We start from the raw sequence: 22,972 nt of genomic DNA, 5'->3' as shown, positions 1-22,972 counted from the left end.
GTGACAGAACTGGAAGGGACCACAAGAGATTATCAAGTCCAGTCCCCTGTTCTCATGGCAGGACCAAGTCTAGATCACCTCTGACAGATGTTTATCTAACCTGCTCCTAAATTGCCATCATTGGAGATTTCACAATCTCCCTACAGTTTATTCCAGTGTTTAACCACCCCGATGGTTAGGAAGTTTTCTCCTAATATTCGCCCTAAGCCCCCCTTGATGCAATTTAAACCCATTGCTTCTTGTCCTATCATCAGAGGCCACGGACAACAATTTTTCTCCTTCCTCCTTGTAACACCCTTTTAGATACTTGAAAACTGCTATCATGTCCCGAGTCTTTTCTAAACTAAACAAACCCAGTTCTTTCAGTCTTCCCTCATAGCTCTAGACTTATCATTTCTGTTGCTCTTCTCTAGACCTCCAATTTTTCCACATCTTTTTTTGAAATATGGTGCCCAGAACTGGACACACTATTCCAACTGAGGCCTAATCAGTGCAGAGTAGAATGGAAGAATGACTTCTCGTGTCTTGCTCATAACACTCTTGTTAATGAATCATGTTTGCTTTTTGGCAACAGTGTCACACTGACTCGTATTTTGCTTGTGGTCCACTATGACCCGTAGGTAGCTTTTTCTGCTGTACTCCTTCCTAAATGGTCGCTTTCCATTCTGTATGTGTGAAACTGATATGTTCCTTCTTAAGTGGAGTACTTTACATTTGTCCTTATTAAACTTCATACTGTTTACCTCAGACCATTTCTCTAGTTTGTCCAGATCATTCTGAATTTTGACCTATCCTCCAAAGCACTTGCAACCTCTCCCAGCTTGGTATCATCTGCAAACTTAATAATCATACTCTATGCCATCATCTATGTTGTTGATGAAAATGTTGAACAGAACTGGTTCCAAAACAGACCCCTGTGGAACCCCACTTGTTATGCCCTTCCAGCATGATTGTGAACCGTTAATAACTACACTCTGAAAATGGCGAGGAGTCCTGTGGCAACTTACAGACTAACCAAAGTGTTGGAGCATAAGCTTTCGTGAGCAAAGACCCACTTCGTCAGATGCATGCAGATTCAGACTAACACGGCTACCCCTCTGATACTCTGAAAATGGTTATGCATCCATCCAATAGTAGCCCCATCTAGGTTGCATTAATAGGGTCATGCGAGACCATATCAAGTCTAGGTATACCACATCCACCGCTTCTCCCTTATTCACAAGACTTGTTATCCTATCTCAGAAAGCTATCAGATTGGCTTGACGGGATTTGTTGTTTACAAATCCATGCTGGCTGTTACCTATCACCTTATCTTCCAGGTGTTTGCAGATTAATTCCTTAATTACTTGCTCCATTATCTTCCCTGGCACAGAAGTTAAACTTACTGGTCTGTAGTTTCCTGCGTTGTTCTTATTTCCCTTTTTTATCAATAGGCACTATATTTGCCCTTTTCCAGTCTTCTGGAATCTCTCCTGACTTCATGACTCTTCAAAAAAGATAGCTGAAGGTTCAGCTACCTCCTCTATCCAGTGCCTTGAGTAGTCTAGGATGCTTTTCATCAGGCCCTGGTGACTTGAAGACATCTAACTTTTTTTCTGAGTAATTTTAATTTTTATGATAACTTCTAAACCTACCCCATCTCCAATAGCATTCACATAACAGAATAATAGAACTGGAAGGAATCCAAGAGGTCATCAAGTCCAGTCTCCTGCACTCATGGTGGGACCAAGTGCTAAAATACTTGTGGTGTTTGTTTATAGTCATCATTTGTAACTTGGCATAGCCTGCTTTGAGAGGCATTTGTAGTAGCATAGCCAATTTAAAATTTTATTTGTCTGCAAAATAACTGAGTTTATTATGGACTCTTTCTGCTTGGGGGAGGGGAACTAATAACTTCCTGAAATTAATCCATTAATTTGGCAGAGCTGTTAAGTCTTCTGTTTTTCTTGAGACTCCTAATTTCAGACTTCCAGAGCTAGACAAATAGGGAGATTAGACACATCGACTGCAATTCTGGGCCTCACGGCAGAAAAGTCAATGGACCACCATGAACACATAAACCGTGCCTATGCAGATGTGTTTGGTCTGACATTTGGCTGGTGCTGTTCCTGTGTTGGCTGGTGTCCAGTGAACTGCTAGCTGCATTGACTGGTACCCAGTAAGCTGTTGGCACAGCCTGGGCTTCCTCATACCCACCCAGATGCCTTAGCTGCCAGTATTTTCCTGCACGTGCCTAGGAGCTCTGCAGCCCATCCAGGTAACTTAAGAGGGCCCATGGCTCCTGGCTGCTGTGGCTGGTGGCTCCCAGGCCTTTAGGCAATTGCCCCTTTTGTCCCCCATTGGCAGGCCTCAGGGGCTTAGTCTACACTGCAGGGTTTTTGTGCAAGAAGCCTTTTGCAGAAGAGTTATTGCACAAAAATTTTGTGTGCAAAAGTGTGTCCAGACCTCAAAGCACATTGCAAAAGTGATGTGCTTTTGCGCAAGAGAGCATCCACACTGCATGGACATTCTTGTGCAAGAAAGCTCTGATGGCCATTCACAGAATGGCCATCAGAGCACCTGTGTTTTTTCTGATAGGGGTTCTTGTGCAAATACCCCTCTGGAGCTTCCACACCTGCCTTTTTGTGCGAGAGCTGTAGCGCAAAAAGGAGTTATTCCTCGTAGGGAGAGGAATAACTACCAGCAAAAGCCCTCTGTTCTGTCAATTTTTGCGCAAGGGGGGAAAAAAACATGCTTGAGGTGTGGACGCTCCACCAGTTTTTGCGCAAGAACAGACGTTTTTGTGCAAAAAACCTTGTAGTGTAGACATAGCTAGGGAGACTTACCAGAAATCAGGGATGAGTGGAGCCCTGGAAATCTGTAGATATCCATTTTATATTTGTGGGTATCCACATATGTGGATGCAGCTATCCTCTGATCTCTATCTGCAACTGCAAAAACTAATTTTTGTATCCATACAGGGCTCAGAGAGAGAGGAGGAGCTGGGCCTGTAGATGACCTCTGATTCCAGCTCTTTTCTGTTCACCAGCCCAGTTCCCCAAATCTCCACTGAAGGAAAAGAGCCAGAATCATTGAGGCTCTTCTTTCCAGCTGCTTTTTCTACATGAGTTCCTATGAGCTCCCTCATGCTTATGGTCTTTAGTGGGTGCAGAGCAGTGTTCCCAGTCAGCTGAGCACTTGGGTAACTGCCCAGCAGAGTTTCATGTGGTGCCCAGCTGATTAGCAGAGTGCCCTCAGCTGATCACATGGAACAGCATGTGTTTCTATTGGTGGTGCACATCTGCATAATCCTCAGTGCACATAAAATGTATTCCACCCCAGGATGGAAAAACTGAGGGAACATTGGTGCAGGGCACCTAGTCTGATGTATGTCCCAGTAATATGCTCTCTGGCTGTGGGGGAGATCTTACATATGACTCATAGGATGGGAGAAGCTTTTGAAATGTACACCACAAACCTTGACCCAAAGAACTACACTTCTCTACCCTTGTGAGTGGACCCATGTAGGGGACCGTTAACATTACCTTCATTTATGTAGCTTTTTTCTTGGTTTGATTAGATCATTTTAGCACCAATCTTTTGTGGTGTCTGATCTCCATTTCTTGTGGCTGCTAGAATTTCCAATATGGGAAATTATCAGTGAAGAATATTTTAAAACCTGGAGTGTGTTAACTTCAGTTCCACTAGGGCACAGAGCAACCCTACTAACATTTTGTTGGAGACTTTTTTTTTTACTGACTCTCACAGCGCGCCCACTATTGTAGCTGAACTACTGATTCTGTAGTGACAGTGGATATGTTTGTATGGATTTAAAACATTTCATGTGGGATAACTGGTATTAACCAAATGTGCAAATTTGATAACTACTTTCAGGCTCACCATCTTTGTAAGTGTAGTAAGAGAAGCACACTTTTCATGAAAGCATCATTCAGCATCTTTTCTTTGGTCACTGAAATAAAAAAGCTTCTCCGTCTATGAAGTGTTGGTTCGGTTTCAATGACAAATTTTATTTTGTATTAAAATAATTGCAGTTTCTTCGGATCATCTTGAAGAGAGTATGGGACCTGTGCTTCCCCTTATTTTTATTTCTAGAGACTCGCTAAACTAGTATGGCTTTCTTTTCTAAAAATCCCCTTAAAATTCTGCTTTGACTTAATATTAGATCTATTAAATCTTGTCTTTTCTGTTCTTATTAGAGAACCAAGGAGTTCTCAGCTTTAATTTTAAATTAAAAACGGTCTGAATAAAAATCACTTACCGTCGAGCTTCTGATCTTGCAAAAACATATAGGCTTTACACAACTGAAAGTAATTCAGCGAGACTATAAACAACCTACTTTTGCAGGAATAAAGACGTAACTTCCTATACTTAGGACTAGCCAAACCCAATATAGAGATGTAGAGAATGATCTGCTTCATGTCTCTGTTAAGGGCAGTATTTGAATTTATATTTTGGCTAATCTTGTCTAGCTGCCTATTCCTTGCCTCTCGCTGTTTGGAGACACTAAATGCAGACATGGGCAAAAGGGATGGTGCCAGGCACCCCATGCCAGGCGCCAACCACTCCCTTCTGTTTCATGCCTCCGCTCTGCAGCACGAGGGCCTTGAGCACGTTTTCTCTGAGTCTTTTACCCATTTTGTAATCCTTGAAACTCAGAGAACCGGTCCGGACGTAGGCTGAGCTCCCCAGCCACTGCCGCCGGCTGCCTCCAACCTGCCTGTGTTGGAATCGGCCACTCCGTGTCCCCCGGCCAGTGGTTTTCAGCCCGATCCCGGAGTGTGAGCCCGAAATGCCACCGCTCGTCCTCCTCCCCTCAGTGCGGGCAGCTGCGCCGAGCCGCGCTCCCCAAAGTTCCTGCTGTCCCCATCGGGCTCAGGCGGCAGCGGCTCCGGACAGCGGCTCCCCTGGTTACTGAGCATGCTCGCTCACCGGAGCAAACCCAGCGGGCTGGGGAGCGGAGGCGAGAGCGGCAGGAGCAGGCACTTTAGCTGCAGCACGCGGAGCTGAGCGGGAGCCCGCCCTGGCTCCGGGACTTCCCTCCCAGCAGCGAGAGCACCAGGGCTGGGCTGCAGCGGCCGGCGCGGAGAGCAGGAGCGGACCCCGCCCCGCAGGGGAGCAGGGGTGCGCGGACTCGCGAGCACCGGGCAGCTGAGCGGAGCCCGGGAGGAAGTGGGGGTGCGAGCAGCAGGAGCGAGCAGCAGCGAACCCGGTGGCGGTGACTGGCCGGGGACCCAATGGGGCCAAGCGGCGGGCGCTCGGGAGAAGTGGTAGTAGCCCCGGGGGGAGCGACCCAGCCATGCTCCAGTCTCCAGGGGAGAATCAGTCTCGGCTCTCCCCGCCTCTCCCACTTTCGCTGCTGTTGCAGCAGCTTGGGCCGCCTGCAGTGGGCGCTGGGGAGCCGCCCGGGGCTCCGGGCCCAGCGCAGATGGTAGCTGGCAGCCTGCTCTCCCTGCTGATCCTCTGGACGCTGTTCGGCAACGTGCTGGTGTGTGTGGCCATCATCCGCTTCCGGCACCTGAGGAGCAAGGTCACCAACATCTTCATTGTGTCCTTGGCCGTCTCTGACCTCTTGGTGGCCCTCCTGGTGATGCCCTGGAAGGCAGTGGCCGAGGTGGCTGGCTACTGGCCCTTTGGGGCTTTCTGCAATGTCTGGGTGGCCTTTGATATCATGTGCTCCACCGCTTCCATTCTGAACCTCTGCGTGATCAGCGTGGACAGGTACTGGGCCATCTCCAGCCCTTTCAGGTACGAGAGGAAGATGACCCAGAGGGTGGCTTTGGTGATGATCAGCGTGGCTTGGGCTTTGTCAGTCCTCATCTCCTTCATCCCGGTCCAGCTTAACTGGCATAAGGGCGGGGAGGCTGTTGCTGATGGTGGGGGTGAACTTGACACCACCTGGGCTGCAGCAGGCACAGGCACTGGCACTGCCACCTGGGCGGAAGGGATTGGCACCACTTGGACAGCAGTCATGAGACCCTCTGAGGGGACCCCCAGCAGCAATGAGACCCATGAAGGACAGGCTGAGAGCTGTGATTCCAGCCTCAACAGGACCTATGCTATCTCCTCTTCACTGATCAGCTTTTATATCCCAGTGGCCATCATGCTAGTCACTTACACACGGATCTACCGTATTGCTCAAGTGCAAATCCGCAGGATCTCCTCCCTGGAGAGGGCAGCTGAGCATGCACAGAGCTGCCGGAGCAACCACGTTGACTGCCACCACCACACCAGCCTCAAGACTTCCATCAGAAAAGAGACTAAGGTCTTGAAGACCCTGTCAGTCATCATGGGAGTCTTTGTCTGTTGCTGGCTGCCCTTCTTCATCCTGAACTGCATGGTTCCCTTCTGTGAGAGCCCTCCTAATGACCCACATGCTAGCCTTCCCTGTGTCAGTGAGACCACCTTTAATATTTTTGTCTGGTTTGGTTGGGCCAACTCATCCCTTAATCCCATCATCTATGCTTTCAATGCTGACTTCAGGAAGGTTTTCTCCAACCTTTTAGGGTGCAGTGAGTTTTGCTCTAGCACTCCAGTGGAGACTGTCAATATAAGCAATGAACTCATCTCCTACAATCAAGACACCCTTTTCCATAAGGAAATAGTGACTGCTTATGTCAACATGATCCCTAATGTGGTTGATTGCAATGATGATCCTTTTGACAGGATGTCCCAGATCTCGCCAGATCATGAGATTGCCACAGATTCTGTGTGTGAGCTAGACTGTGAGGGGGAGATCTCTCTAGACAAAATAACACCTTTTACCACAAATGGTTTACATTAAATACCTTATCTACTTTTACTGGATTGTACAACAAATTATAAACACAGAATGAAAAGACTCCTGGACTCGAAGCTGTAATTTGGCCAGTCAGTTCACCCCAATTGTATCTAGCACTTTTAAGGTTTAGAAATTGCCACACAGAGATGACAAAACTAACTTAATTCAACATCCCCTAAATTGAGAGAGGACTAGGGAGTTAAATCAGCGCCACAATATTATCACAATTAGTTAATGTCTTTAAAAAGCTCTGAAGAGGGAAAGTGCTCTCAAAACATTGTGACTTATGAGAAGAGAACAGGTGTTGAAATGATATAGTCACTAAAAAATTCTTAGATTGTTCAGTTCTTGTTTTGTTTGAATTTCCTTTGGAGCTAAGGATTGGGTTGTTGGTGAATTATTTAAATGTACTTATTTCTGTTTCTTTCAAAACAACTTCTCTGTAATTCATGTTTTCCTAGGCAGTGTTATTGCCTTTGATGACTTGCCTGGTTCCGAAGATGAAAATAAATGTTAATGACCAAGAGATTATATTTCCTTCATTAGCCTGAAGATTTGCATTGTATACTCAAATTCCAGCATTTCTACTTGAATGATTAAAGTTACTTATTTCAGTAGCAAACTACAGTCTGTGGAAATAGGATGTTTGAGTTAATTCAGTGCACATAGGAAAAAACTGATTTTTATACTAGCTCTTTTTTGATACATGAGCTAGATTGTTACCTACTGTTTTTGTTCCTTCTCATTAATTGTCATGGATGTCTTTTATTAGTCATTATTTTCTGTATTTAAAATATCAAACAAATATACTTATAAAATATTAAATCTTAAATCTAAACCTGAATGAGCTTTTAAGAGTATGGTAAGCAAAGAATATCCTCCTATGATACTATGCACTAAACTATGTGTTTCCTATAATTAAGAAAATTGTCAATAATTAGTCATACCATGGTTGCTGCTAGGTTTTGCAGTTGCAATGAGCTCTCACAAATGAGGGTGTGGCTGTTGAATTTTAAACCAAAATCTAATGTTTTGATGAATCTTTAATTCAAACTTTTAACATGCTAAAGCTATTTAATGAGATTTAGGATTAGAAGGTTTTAATACAGATTTTGAAAAATGTATTAATTCTATTCAATCATTCCATGTACAATGAAATATTTTAGAATATATTAGAATAGTTATGCATATCTGCTCAGAAAATGGAAGAGAGTTATTACTTCTCTGGCAGTTTATTGAAGGGAGTAAATTAAATATTAAAATGCAATTTTAAGAGTTGGCTTTGTTTTATGAATAACAGTTGATTTTTTTTTAAGGAGTATTATTGCTCATTTTCCAATTCTTAAAGTTAGAGCTGAAATAAGACAAATCAAATTATAAATGTCTAAATCTCGGATCTTTATTCAAGCAGCACTTCTACCGAACACATTTGGAGTTTGGCTCAGAAAGTGATCAGTCCTTTTTTTATATATGCAGTATTTTTAGTGCACTGTTTGACATTAATTGGCTATGTTTTCACTTTCTCTGTTAATCACTGAGGATGCTTGCAGATCTCAGTTCATATCCTTTTCTGCCTACCTTTAAATTAAGGCAGCAGTTTTCAACTTATTTACCATTGTGGGTAGCAAACGTGCCCCACAATATGTAATATAAGCTTCATCCTATGCTATGTGATGGCCCTGAGGGTTGACATGGGTTGTAGTTGTATAGTTGAGAACCACTGGATTAGGATATTGTGGATCTAGTTTTGGAAAGTCATAGTCTCTTGTACATAATCAAGGTGAACTGACTTAGGGATCAAAGAATACGATCAAATGTATCCTCTTTGTAAGATTGTATTTACTCAGAGTAAAATTCAGTTTCCCTAGTTAAGTCAGAGTAACTGGGCTTTTCAGTGGAATGTCCAGTATGTGACGGTGGGAAATACACTCCTACTTAGGAGCCAGGTCTCTGCGCTTTCTCAGCTGCTACTGAAGTTTATGGGCTTGCATAGTGTTTGAGAAACATTGGGTCAGCACAGGTTAAGGGAAAATTAGGAATGTCTCCATACCCTGCATAATGATGAGGGGGTTCTCTACACAGGTCATGCGTAAATTAGCAATGATGGGAACATGTAAAGAGAGAGGCCACCATATTCTTGTTTATGTGGATCCAATGTGGAATTTACATTGTGTAAAGGACCAGGTGATGGTCTTTTTCTTTGAGCAAAATTCACGTGCGTGTTAGCTCTTATATTTGTTCCTCCCATCTCGATAAGACTATTTTCTTCATCAATCTCAAGGCAAACTTTAAAACATCAGCATACATAATATGAACCCAAGGAACATAATGGTTAAAAATACAGAGTAATATGACAATCAGTTTGACTGTATGTCCCACAGGTGCCTGCCAATGTTTTCCCACCTCTTAACATCTTCCCTGTCATGTGCCATGTGAGCTGGTTCCTCCAATTCAATTTCTGCTTCACAAATACCCCTGATTTCAATTGGAGTTAGACAACTGAATATCTCAGGGTATGTCTACAGTAGCCCCCTTGTTTGAACTAGGGAGGCTAATGTAGGCATTCGAAGTTTCAAATCGAGCCTGGGATTTAAATATCCCGCGCTTATTTGCATCTTCCCGGACGGTCGCTTTTTTTAAAAAATTTACAAGTCCAGACTAACTGCCCGCGTCTACACGTGGCAGGGACCTGGTAGTTCGAATTAAAGCCCCTAAATTGAACTACCCGTTAAACCTCATTCCAGGAGGAACAACAGGTAATTTGAACTACCGGGTCCCTGCCGCATTTAGACACGGACAGTTAGTCCAGACTTGTAAATTTCAAAAAAGTAATGACCGGCTGGGAAGATGCAAATCAAGCGCAGGATATTTAAATCCCAGGCTTGATTTGCAACTTCAAATGCCTACATTAGCCTCCCTAGTTCGAACTAGGGGGCTAGTGTAGACATACCCTCACAAGATCAGGGCCTTAGCCATGCTGGACCTCAGCACCTCATTTGTACGTTGAGGATAAATATTTTGCTACACTCCAAGAGTGATGTGAGGATAAGCATAATAATAGAAAATTAGGAATCTAGGAATTGCCATTGTATCCTGTCTCTCACCATGACTACTACTAGCAACTTCAGAGGAAGAAATCCTGTCATAAGCAGTTATGCAATAAACCACCTCAGGGAACATTTCCTCCTAGTCCTTGGTGGTTAGACTAGTTTATGCATTGAAACTCAAAGGTTTATATTCTTTTCAAAGCTCTTGTGTATTTTTTTAAAATTACTATTATAATTGGATGTGTGTTATCTTTATAAATCCTTTTGGAATCCTGCTAAGCTTTTGGCTTCAGTAATAACTTGTAGCAATGAGTTCCAAAGTCTGAATGTTATATGAAATGCTTTCCTTTTATCAGTTTTGAATCTGCATGCCTTCCTCCCCCCCCCCCCCCATTGAATGTGTGTCTTATTATGAGAGTGATTTGGAAGTTCCCAGTCTGTTTATTAATATCAGTTGGTTTTTCTTTATTCACTATCTCACTGACCTATTCAAAGAATTCTAACATGAATGATGTGTTATATTCCACTGCAGAAATCCTGCTGGTTAGTCCCTTTAATATCATGTTCCTCTAGGTGTTTTATAACTCCAATTATGGTTTCAAAACATTTATTGGACTTAGTCTATAAGAGCTAACCACAACAGTACCTTTGTTGTGCTAAGATACTGTAGTAACTTGGGTCACAAAAATAGTTAGTAAAATATTCTCCCATTTGACTTTTCAACGAGATGTACATTTTTAAAGAGACAATGCCTTTTATTTTTGATAGTAAGGAGAGACTCTTACAACACTTAATGCACTGTTGTGTGGAACACTACTATGATTCTACTTGAAACCTATTGGGCCAAGTGTTTGTCTGCAGTTGCTCACATGGTGGTAGTGCTTGGCGTTGATGGTCTTGCTTACAACTGTGCAAGTGACAGAGCATTTTGATGAGAATATTCCAAAAATAAATTGGCTTAATTAGCTTCTCTCAGATGAACCTGATGCCCTACTGTTTTAAGTGTTCTCTCATTCTAGAATTACCAAGACAATTTTTCACTCCTAATAGTTTTTACTGGAACAGCAAGTAAGGAGAGTGATTGTTACACATTTTATCATGCCTGAAACAATCTCTTCTTAAGTACCTTGTCTTTTACAAGATGTTTTATCTTGTACCTCCTAACATCAAAGCAGCATGAATATTCCATAAACGCCACCCTACTCCTAGCATGGTGTTTGTTCCCTAATTAAATATCAGAATGTTGGGTGAACCTGATTGTTTCTTTCGTTTAGCACTTGAAGTGTAGCTTTATGAAATGTATAATATATTTGTCCTTGAGTGATCCTTGTTTAGTAATCCCAGTTCAGTCTGATGGGTGGACTTCAAAATCACAGGTTTTTTTCTGTTTCTATATTTTGTGTTATATTTATTGTTCTGTAGAGTGGTAGAAAATTTTACATTGGAATATTTTATCTTTGCTGAATTACCACTGCATCAGCTTCAATCAAATGATCAGACCTTCAATTGTGGGCTGATCCAAAGCCTAGTATGAAGGTTGCGTCAGAGATGGCGAAGTCATCAGCAGTAGAATGTTTTCAATTAATTTATCTTTTTATGCAAATTTAAAAAAAACTATGCAGGAATCTCCTTAATTTTTAAGTTGTCCTTAGGAGAAGCAGCATAGATGTGGAACACTTTTATTTTAAAAAGCAGCAAGCTACTATAAATACTGCTTTAATATTCAAACCCCAAAAGAGATGTTTTTTTCTGAGACGAGGACAAATTTCTCAGTTTCTTTAAGTTGGATACAAATAGAATGCAGCACTCTTCCTCCCTTTTGATAAGCAGTATGTTCAGTGCATCACTCTCACAACTTTTGTTATGTTCTTTATTGTTGCTGTTTAACCATTTTCTACCTACCCACACTTTGTATTGAAAACTCTTGTTCACATTTTTAAAACAATGCTAAAAATTATGGGACTCCAAAATGGAGAGGGTGGGTGATCAAAATATAATCTCTGACATTTAGAGGGGTTAATCATGGATAAGTGCTGCATGCAAAGCAAAAGCGTGCAGAGCCTCTATGTGCTGTCCAGAAAAATTATCAAATTGCAGATGCATAAGGGCTGGGCAACATCCTTTCACTATATGCATGTACTTGCTTTCCTCTATCCATCCTAGGTGAGATCCTGGCTCTATGGAAGCTAGTAGAAGTTAAATCAACCCCACCCCCAATTTAAACTGTGATACCTGAAAAGGAAAAAAAGAAGTGATGGTGGTAGGTGTGAGTGATCATTTTGGAGGGATGTTCAGAGATGTGTGTGCAGGCAGGGCTGTCCTTAGGCATAGGCAGAATAGGCAGTTGCCTAGGGCACCAGTATTTCTGGGGCACCACTCTGCCAGGAGCAATGGGAAGCAGTGGAACATGCAACAGCAGGGCTGCTGGGTCCTAGAGAGAGCCGAATGCGCTGCCTGCAGCACAGTCTGAGGGAGAGGATTGGCTGCTGGGGTCTCTGGGGTCCATAAATCCCAGCTCCTGCAGTCCTGTTACTAAGTGGCACTCTCTGTTTTCTTCAAACATTTCTAAGCTTCATGGTTAAAGAGAAAATCTTTGAGAGGAGATATTATGCATGTTGTGATTACATATTTATGTCCCTATGAGCATATCTGGATCTTTAAGAGGTAATTTTGGGGAAGGGGGGAGTGAGTGGGGGGGAGTGGAGAGGTGGAGAGGTTACAAAATAAAAGGAAAATGTACATGCTTTATGTAAATGATAGAATTTTTTGAAAATGAAGGGGAAAAGGAAGTTTGTATTAATATCAGAAGGAAAGTGATTAAAACATCAGATACAGTTTTTTTGGTGGACAGTATTTGCAAGTTTTCTGTCTTTTTTGCTAGAATAAAAAGGGGTGGGGGTACAGGAGTGAGGGCAGGGGGCTGGGAGAGTTGGGCAACTCAGGGCAGGGGTTGAAGGGTGCTGGAGTGAAGGCAAGAGGTAGGGGGCTGAGGGTTTGGTGCGTGGTGTTAGGGCAGGAGTCAGGGCAGAGATATGGGGGACTTTTGGTAGGGGTTACGATGTGTGGGCAGGGGGCTGGAAGGCTTGTGGAGGCAGCTCAGGGCAGACGGTGATAGAGTGAGAGCAGGGAGGTGGATTCAGGGCACAGGGTCTGGGTGGAGGGGGGACTAGGGTAGGGAGGTGGGGGAGCAGGAGTCAGGGCAGGAAGAAGGTGCAGAACTCAGGAGAGAGCTGGAAGAGATTACGGAGCTTACAAGGGTGACAGTGCTATGCTGACGACTCTCCCAGGGGGACAGAGCTTTGCTTTCCTGTTAGCGGCTTCTCCGGGGGGAGGGGTGAGAGGACCTGCATAGGCCGAGCCTGATCTCAAGTTTGTCTGGGGTGGGCAGGACTCCATGGACCAACCCTGGCCTTCAGCTGGCCCCCATCTTGCAGCTGGTGAAAGAGGGCAGGGTTCTTCATATTAATTTCCAATAAAACGTTGACCAATTTAAAAAATTATATTATTTGCATCATTCTGCCAATAAATCAGATTTTTTTCTATAGTGCTACTTCTTTAGTGCTAGTCCATCAGCATTACAGTGTGCTTAATTAAGTTAAACTGTTTTTATAACGTGCATGTGGCAAGTTTTCCAATACTGTAAGCTTATGTTTGTGTTGCTAAGAGCAAGTCAGGCATAGAGGCACCAGTTTAATAATCCCGCCTAGGGCACCATAAATCCTAAGGATGGCCCTGTGTGCAGGGGCCATTTTTTTACTCCACTAACTACAGGAATATGTGCCTTGGGCAGACCGTGCTGAACAAATTACAGCTCAATGCTGCTGCTTATGTTGCTGTATGTCCCTTCCATGGTGCGCATGAGCACCTCTCTTTTCCCCTGCTTTTACCCAGAGGAGAAACTAGCCTCTTCATCTTCAGGGCACTGCAAAATTGTCACTAATCTTTGACAGCCCTGTGAAGTGAGTAAAGGAAATGGCCTTTTAAAGAAAGCACTTTAAAGGGACTGTGGGCAATGGAAAGGTGGTGGTCAAGAAGGGTGACTGACTGTGAAAGGAAGGGCAGATGGAGCATTGAAGAGCTTTACTGCTCATTTCATTACTATTTATGGTTTGGTGGGAACAAGTCTATTGACCTTAGCTCAAAAGTCAACAGCTTTGGTGGGGAATTCTGCAGTTTTTTGTTTTTTAGTAAGTATGTACCAGCACGGCTATATATGCCCTAGATGCACTTCTGCTCTTTGGCCCTGTACAGAGCTGCACCCCTTCCCCCATTTCTCTGTCCTAGTCCTGCAGCTCCACCCACAGTGTTGCTATGTAGCAGTGTTGATAAATGTATTTTCTCCTGTTCTTTAATTCAAATTCAGGGACCTACAGGAAACATAGGCATGATCTAGTCATGCATATTCAACTATGGAATTTGTAAGCTTCCAGGAACTACAACAGTCTCTAAGGGTATGTCTACACTACCACCCTAGTTCGAACTAGGGTGGTAATGTAGGCAACCGGAGTTGCAAATGAAGCCCGGGATTTGAATTTCCTGGGCTTCATTTGCATATTGTCCACTAGTGCGGACTCCATGCCGCGTGGCTACACGCGGCACGGACTAGGTAGTTTGGATTAGGCTTCCTATTCCGAACTACCATTACTCCTCGTTCCAGGATAACTTTCAGGACCCTTTATTATGGGCAGAAAACTTGATTATTGATAACATATAATCATCACCCCCTTATAGTATTTGGACAAATGTACAAAATAAATCTAACCAAAATCTAAAACGTTTCCTTCCCACACATTGCTACTTCCCGTCACTGACAAATAGTCAAATACAACTGTCTAGTTTCTGTTAGTAACAGGAAACTAACTTCCTTTCATGAACAAGTGCTCCTAGCATACAGTTAGTACCCAAGGTATCTCATACTTAGTCATCCTCCCAAATCTGGAAATACCTCATCGTGCATAGCTTAGTAATTATTTTAAACTACACTATTTTGGTCTGTCTTTGGGGATCTTTTAAACAATCTCAAAATTAACAGTAATTTTTTCTCATTATTTATATTTCATAATGGACACTAAACTTCTATAGAGGACAAGATTAAATAACTGATTTCTTTGAGAAAACTTAAGAGCCTTGCCTGCATAAAGGTAAAGGTATTCGGCATTTAATTGACACCCAGGTAAAATTGTAAACCTACTTACTAACAGCTCAGTTGTTGTTTCTTAAATTAGGTGGTGTAAACACATCAGGGCAATGACTGTTTTGTATAGTGGGGTTGGACCCTGCTCTTGACTTATATTGTGCCTAGATACACCAATAGTTTTACTTACTCTATCTTATTCAATGGAATTCTGAGGGAAGCAGGATTATATATTCAATTTACAATTTTGCTAGTCTTTAATTACAGAAATCAAAGCACATGAAATGGAATATAAAAATTGTTTTGCCCAATTTTTTTCACTGAAAGAACTTTTAGTAAGTCTTGCCAATTGATCTTAAACGCAATAGATTTAGAGTGCAATGAAGCTAGATAATTTAGAAGCATCTGTGTCTTTGAAAAATAAGTATTAGACAATATTAATGTTGTTCACTTCCAGTGAAAAGAATCTGCAACCTGCTAGGGTACAACGAGGTTCTGTTTCATGAACAGACAATAGGATTCTGCATAACCCATTATACAAACTATCCAATTTAGAAAACAATAAGTCAAGCTTCCTGATTTATACATTTCATCTCCCTAGTCAGTTGCAAGGAAACACACTTGCCAGGCTAACTATCTTCTAACCATAAAACTCAGACTGCTTATCTCTGCAAAGTAATGTTATTAGAGGCAAAACTCACTAATACATTTTGGATGCTTTGTGCCACTCTGACTCCAAACAACTGTGATTCCAGTTAAATTGCACTTTGACTATTCAATTCATTTGAAGTATTCTGGTGAATTAGGTTGGAAGTATAACATTTGCCAAATAATAATAATTCCATACAAGCATGTACATGTATGCTGTAATAAACATGGGAGTGACCTGTAATAAGTACTTAATTCTGTGTTGGCTGGTCTCTAATATAGTGTAATATCATTGATTGATTAAAGGGGATGGGACAGGCAGACAGGAGGAGGTGGCTTAAGAGTCACTTCTGCTCAGCTTCCATATAAGGTTGGTTAAGGGGCAATGCCAGAGCTATTATTGCTGATGACTCCAGCATATCTCAATTGACTTTAGTAGAAAGTCACACAAAGATGAAGTGAAGGTGCACAGTCATTAATTCTAATGAACTTTGATATTGGTATGTAACCTAACCATGTTATCAGTGCAAGTGTAATTAAACACAACTCCAGTTCCAATCCATTGTTCCAGTCATGCTCACTGCAGTACAGGCAGTCCACACTTACGAACGGGACTTTCTCGCCCCGGAGCTCACAGGCAGCGGTCCGCCACCTCGACCTCCGGGGTGAGAAAAGCTGCTCCTGGTGCCCCTGGTCTGCTGGGGACCATCTCCAGCAGACCAGGGGCACCGCGAGCAAAGCCGCAGCAGCGGCGGGTTCCCGCGCTTCTGAGGCTTTGCTCTGGCAAAGCCTCAGAAGCGTGGGAACCCGCCGCAGCGGGCGGGTCCCGCGCCAGAGCAAAGCCTCAGAGGCGCGGCACCCTGCCGCTGTGGCTTTGCTCCCCGTGTCCCTGGTCTGCTGGGGGGGGGCGCAGCTAGTGTGCCCCCCCCAGCAGACCAGGCTTTTCTTGTGGACCCTGGGGCAGAGCAGCTGGGGCGCTGCCGGTTGGTCCCGCAGCGCCGCTCTGGGCACTACTGGACCAACCCGGCAGCACCCCAGCTGCTCTGCCCCAGGCGTCCTGATTCAGCCGCTGCTGGTCAGTTTCAGCAGCGGCTGAATTAGGACACCTGGGGCAGAGCAGCTGGGGTGCTGCTGGGTTGGTCCAGTAGCACCGAGGAGCCGCGCTACTGGAGCAACCCAGCAGCATCCCAGCTGCTCTGCCCCAGGCGTCCCCAAGTCAGCCGTTGCTGAAACTGACCAGCGCTGACTACAGGAAGCCCGAGGCACAGTTGCTCTGCCCCGGGCTTCCTGGAATCAGCTGCTGATCAGTTTCAGCAGCCGCTGACTTGGGGACTTGGGGTTCTTAAGTTGAATCTGTATGTAAGTCAGAACTGGCGGTCAGTTTCAGCAGCAGCTGAATCTGGACGCCAGTTCCGACTTACATACAGATTCAACTTAAGAACAAACCTACAGTCTCTATCTTGTACATAACCCGGGGACTGCCTGTATACTTAAGATTGCACAAGAGCTTTACCTGTAACATCCTTTGTCAGGTCCTGAGGTATGGTTTAAACAGAAAGGAATGCAAGTCAAAAACAGTGACTTACAGCTCATCATTTACTGTAGTCAAAGCCAGTTTTCATGTGCAACATCGGAGCAGCCTGAGTTTACTGTAATTATACTCGGTCACACAAAGCCATGACAGGGCAAAAATGGAACTGAAAATCAGTGTGGCATAGATGAAGAGCATCTGTGCCTTTTCTTCTGGACATGTTGTCTTCCTCCTGCTGTATTGATAGCAAGGAGGGAAATGACATCAGAATTCCTATATTGTCTATATCTCCCACTAGAAGATCAGCTGTAGCTGGGCAGAAGTTACCTGGGAAAGTTAAGCTGGCTTTAGGGAATACTCTTATGGTAATATGGTGGATTTTTTTTTAAAGGTGAGTAAACAAACTAAATTCCATATTCCACAAGTGAGAAGTGTGCGTGTCTATTTGCATTTACCTTCAACTACACTACTGTTCTTGTTGGACTCTCAAGCCCACCCATGAAAACTGACCTGGTGAAGGGGAACCAAATTTAACTTTAGTAATGTCTTGTTATCCTTGAACTTTGAAATGGCTACCCATTTCTTAACATGGCCTTTTGTAAGTATCCTATGAATGCATGGCTCACTTGCTTGGCTGCTTTTTTTTGCCTAGTTGATTACACCCAACATGTTTTGCATCAGATGTACTGCCCGCATGCAGAGTAGATCATGGCAACTGGGCACATCTCATGTTTCTTTTTAATCTTGTGTTTGTGGATAGTTACTTTGATACAAATAATGTCACAGACTTAGAAGTGGGGTACCCATGGGTGGTTATTTGTAAGCTAGTGACAAAGCTCGTCCCTATGCAGAGATGGAAGAACAAGTTGTTTCTACTCCAAGAATCTTGCAACCTAAATCTGAAAACCTATTGGTGATGGTCATCCTCAGGATTGAATATTATCATCTTCCATAGTATTAAAGTTATATAGACTTAATCTTCTATAAACATGTATTTTATTGCAGTAGTGATTTGAGTTGGTATGGACTTACTTTAGTCAACAGGTAAAAGAGTAGCATGCGTAAGTGTTCGCTCCTACACGAACTGCATACCATAACTTCCACTTAAACTACATTCTGATGGAATTCAAAATAAGAGAGCTTTTTATTTTTAAAAGCATCTTTTAGAGAATGTGACTCATCACAATGATTTTTGTTATCTATTTAATGTAGTCCATGTATGTAATGTAAAATGTATTTCATTTTGCAGCTTTTCTGGAAAAAGTGTTTAAAATAACACAAGGTGGTTCCTTATGAACTCACTTTCAACCCTGGTCTACACTAGGAGAGTTATTTCAAAATAACAAGTGGAGCATCAACACCATTATTTTGAAATAACTCCATCTTTCCATGAGGAATAAATGCTTATTTAAAAAAAAAAATTTTTTTTGGCAATAGTGTGAGTGTGGACTATCAGCTGCTGCCATTTCAAAATAAATGGCCTTCAGTGGTCTCTCACAGCTGTACTTGTGGCCACTCTGGCCACACCTGGCATCTCACACACCCCTTGTTGTGTGACACTTTTAAAGCAGCAGGCAGAAGGACAAGGGCTTGTGGCACGAGGAGAGTTTTTGCCAGCTCCGTGTCACACTGCACCCATCGCAGGAGCCAGGAGTAACCCCAACCCTCCCTCTGCACCTCTCATGGCTGGCTGCACCCTTGCAGCACCCTCAGATGTCCCAACCAGGGACAAAAGAGGGCACCAGCCTTGACTAGTGCGGAGATCCTGGACTCCATCGAAGTTGGGGGGGGAAGAGGTCAGCCCCTAGGATCTCCACATCAGGAGGAGGAATGTGGATATCTACAGCTGTATGGCTACCAGCTGAAAAAGGACATATGCAGACTGTTACCTAGGTCCACATGAAAATAAAGGAGCTCTGGCAGGCCTACAACAAGGCCAGGGAGGAAAGTGGATGCTCTGGGATGTTTCTTCACACCTGCCACTACTAAAAGCAGCTGGATGCCATCCTGGGACAGGGGCAGTCACCCCCCTCCCCTGACTGTCGTCGAATCCGGCTAGGACATACCCAGCGTCAGCCTTCATAAGGGCGGGATTGTGAGGAGGAGGAGCAGGCCAGCCAGGGCACCATGTGCACCAGCCAGGTACTGCTCATCACCCTAGAGCCAGTACCCCCCATCCCACAAGATGTTTCCTAGGCCTCAGACAATCCCAGCAAAAGCACTTCAGATGAGTTCCATAACTTTCCCTATCTACACACGGGGGCATACAAGGGGCTGCATGCTCTTCACTCGGCCTTCTCAGCTTGAGGGTGTGTTGCACAACATCCCGTGCACATGGAGCACCAGTCTGGAGCACTCAGCCCCATGACGTGCTCATACAAGAACCCCTTGGTCCTTCTCACAAGGTTCCTGGAGAGGCCTACCTTACTTCGGCCTCCATGGTGGGACACCTTCCCACAACAAGCCACTGCAAAGGAGACGGGGGTTACAGAAACTCATAGAGATGCTGCACGCGGCACAGGATCATTGCCATGGTTGGGCAGCATCAGGTTCGGTCAAGCATGGCGATGCAGAGGAGACTCATCCTGTGCATGGGAACTTGCCGGGAGGAAGAAGAGGAGGGGACCCCAGTAGCACACTTTCCAGCAAGTGGCCTCTGCTGCTCACACACACCTCTCTCCCCTCCACCCCCTCCCCGATGGGCAGTGATGGAAGTTCTTGCTCTCTGGATGCTGCCTGTGCAAGATGCAGAAGGCAGCCAAACTGTTCACCTCCTCCCACCTGCAAGCTCCTGGACTGGATGGCACCTTCCCATGCCTGCTTGTCTCTGGGTGTAGCAATGCTCTCCTGGGATGTCTGTGCCCCTGCAGGAAAGTGCCTGCTGTCTTGGCAACAGATGGCCTTGCTCGAAGCACATCGTCATTGTCTGAAGCGAGACCTTCATTGTTGGTGCAGAGATGAGGGCTAGGCTTCATGCACGCTGTCTCCTGGGATGATTGCCCTTGTAACTTTTCTTCACAGCTGGTCCAGAAGATGTACACTTGGCATATCCACCACCTCCCAGACCATCTTCCTGGGATCCGCCAGAGGAAGTGAACACAGGAAGACCTCATGAGGGACAAGATGGCCTGCTTCCAGTCCCTCATCTAGGGGTTCAATGAGGAGTGCCGGGAGCGGGCCACTGGCTGGGAGGAGCACCAGTCTGATCAGGAGCAGCAGAAGTCAGTGTGGGACCGGCTGCCACCCCAGCATGAGACCATTTGCTCCTCCGTAACCTTTGTGATGGAGAGCATGGCCGCATGCATGGAGCAGGCCACCAGCCACCGCCCCACTTCTGTAGGCTTCCCCTCCTAACCCCCCCCCGGAGCCTTCAGGGCCCCCGAACATGTGGAGGTAGGACCTTTTGGGCAGGTGAAGCCACCTGAGCTACTAGAGGCAGGCGCCAGTTCCAGCTCCATCCCTGAGACCTCTTCCCTCCTTTCCCATTCCAGGTGCTTTCCCAAGTCTCTCCCCTGTTGCATATATCCCCCAAATAAACAGGGTTTTTTTCAGACAAAAGACTTATTTATCTGCTTGGGGGGAGACACACACATGGGCAATGCAGGGACCCCTTGTGGAGAGGCTTGGGGCAGAGTCTCACAGGTGGCCTGAAACTCTCCCTCAGGGCCTCCTGGATGTGCACAGTCCCCTGATGTTATTGGTGTCAGGCTGCTCGTATACCCTGGCCAGCCTATCAGCCTCTGTCCCCCACCCTGGCAAGGAAATCCCCCCTTGCTCTCACATATGTTGTGGTGCACATAATGTGCTGCCACCACCATGTAGAGGATGTTGTGCTCACTGAGATCCTGATGGGTGAGGAGACTTCTGCACCTCCCCTTTACGCAGCTGAAGGCACGCTCCACCACAATGTGGCACCTGCTGAGTCTGGCAGTGAAGTTCTCTTTGGTGGGGTCCGAGATGCCTGTGTAGGGCTTCATGAGCCAAGGGAGCACTGGGTAGGTTGCATCGCCCAGAATGCAGATCAGCATGTCCAAGTCCCCACCTCTGATGGTGTAGTCAGGGGAAAAAAGTGCTGGCACGCATCTTCTGGAACAGGTTTGAGTTCTGGAAGTTGTGGACATCTTGCGCCTTCTCCAACCAGCCGACATTAATGTTCGTGAACTGTCCTGTGTAGTCCACCAGTGCCTGTATCATCATCAGAGAAGTATCCCTTCCTGTTGATATAGTCCAAGACACAGTGGTCAGGGGATGAGAGTGCTGTCTATGGCCCCTCCCCCATAGTTGGGGAAGCCCATGGTGGCAAAGCCATCTACAGTGGGTTGACATTCCCTAGAGTGACAACCCTCTGCAGAAGCACTGTGGCTTTGACTACCTGAAGGAGCACGGCCCCAGCTGTGGATTGCCCTATGCAGAACTGGTTCCCGACAGAGCAGTAGCTGTCCAATGTGGTGAGCTTCCACAGGCAATGGTGACACGTTTCGGCAGGGTGACGGTGAGTTGCAATCAGATGTCCTATTGCCAGAGGGCAGGGGCAAGCCATTTGCAGAGCTGCAAGAAAGTGGCGTTCCACACATGGAAGTTTTAGAGCCACTGCTGGTTGTCCCATCGCTGCAGGATGATGCAGTCCCACCAGTTGGAACCGGTCTCCCTCTGCCAGAAGTGGCGTTCCACAGTATGTAGGGATTGAGAATCATTTGCTGCAGCAGGAGTGCCAGTGCCTGGATGAAGGGGTCCGCTGGCTGGGGCTGGTTGTTGTCGTGCTGAAGCAGCATGTGGGCAGTTTGAATGAAGTGTGACAAGAGGCACAGCACAAGGCCTATGAGCCGGGCACTGCTTTACAGCAACTCTGGCTCCATGCTGGAAATGCTGTGGCATCTGACAGGGCAACCCCAGAGCACACCGTATGAGTTTGGTGTCCTGCAAGGGGGTGGGCAATGGAGGAGTGGCATTTGAGATGTGGCTGTAGAGAGGAGCCCCGGTAAGCACGGTTAGCTAGCCTCAGCAAGCAGCTACAGGGAGTGTCCACTCTGCTGGCATCCTTCCCGGAGTGCTTCCAGGGATTTAAATCCGATGCAGGCTCTAATCAGTGTGGATGCGCTATTTCGAAATGATTATTTTGGGAATTATTTCAAAATAAGTTATTGTGAAATTATTTTCTAGTGCAGACATACCCATAGTGAGTCCAGATCAAATCTTACCAATCTACAAACATAGGTATTTCACTAAGCCTCAACCTGGCAGCCCTGAGTCTCAAAATAAAGGTGTATTCTTTCTGACTTGCTCATTATGAGCAATAGAAATTCTGCGATCAGGATTTACGGAAATGCATAAACTGGAATAGAATAGAATTCTGCTCACACACCCATTGCTTGTTCTACAAAGCTAAAACAGCAGGATTAAAAAGTAACTACTGGGTAAACATGGATCAGACCAAAGGTCCATCTAGCCCAGTATCTTGTCTGCTGTCAATGGCCAATACAGATGCCCCACCCAGAGGGAGGGATCACCACAGGTAATCATCATGTGATCCCTCCCCTGTCACCCACCTCCAGAGAAACAGAGGCTAGGGACGCCATTCCTACACATCCTGGCTAAAAGCCATTGATGGACCTAACCTCCACAAATCTATCTAGCTCTTTTTTGAATCCTTTTATTCCTAATCTTCACAACATCCTCTGGCAAGGAGTTCCACGGATTGTGCGCTGAGTGAAGAAAAACTTCCTTTTGTTTGTTTTAAACATGCAGTCTATTACTTTGATTTGGTGATCCCTATTTTTTATATTGTGGGAATAAGTAAATAACTTTTCCTTATTCACTTTTTCCACACCAGTCAT

At 45.0% G+C, this 22,972-nt stretch overlaps 1 protein-coding gene and 1 long non-coding RNA gene across 4 annotated transcripts in view; both read left to right on the top strand.

Moving 5' to 3' along the window:
• LOC102454236 (uncharacterized) overlaps positions 1–22,972 on the top strand; it is a 137,527-nt gene that overhangs the window by 20,728 nt on the left and 93,827 nt on the right. The gene's annotated exons all lie outside the window — the stretch shown is intronic.
• DRD5 (dopamine receptor D5) lies at positions 4,546–8,018 on the top strand. Its single transcript, XM_006128269.4, has one exon. The coding sequence runs from the start codon at positions 5,297–5,299 to the stop codon at positions 6,779–6,781; it is 1,485 nt and encodes a 494-aa protein (XP_006128331.2). The 5' UTR covers positions 4,546–5,296; the 3' UTR covers positions 6,782–8,018.

Source organism: Pelodiscus sinensis, chromosome 5 (genome assembly GCF_049634645.1).
Source record: "Pelodiscus sinensis isolate JC-2024 chromosome 5, ASM4963464v1, whole genome shotgun sequence".
NCBI lineage: Eukaryota > Metazoa > Chordata > Testudines > Trionychidae > Pelodiscus > Pelodiscus sinensis.
The sequence above is the reverse complement of the archived record's forward strand: the minus strand, read 5'-3'. Positions and strand labels throughout refer to the sequence as shown.

Excerpts from the sequence above, each read along its gene's own strand:
- DRD5 (XM_006128269.4), top strand. The coding sequence starts at position 5,297 with ATGCTCCAGTCTCCAGGGGAGAATCAGTCTCGGCTCTCCCCGCCTCTC.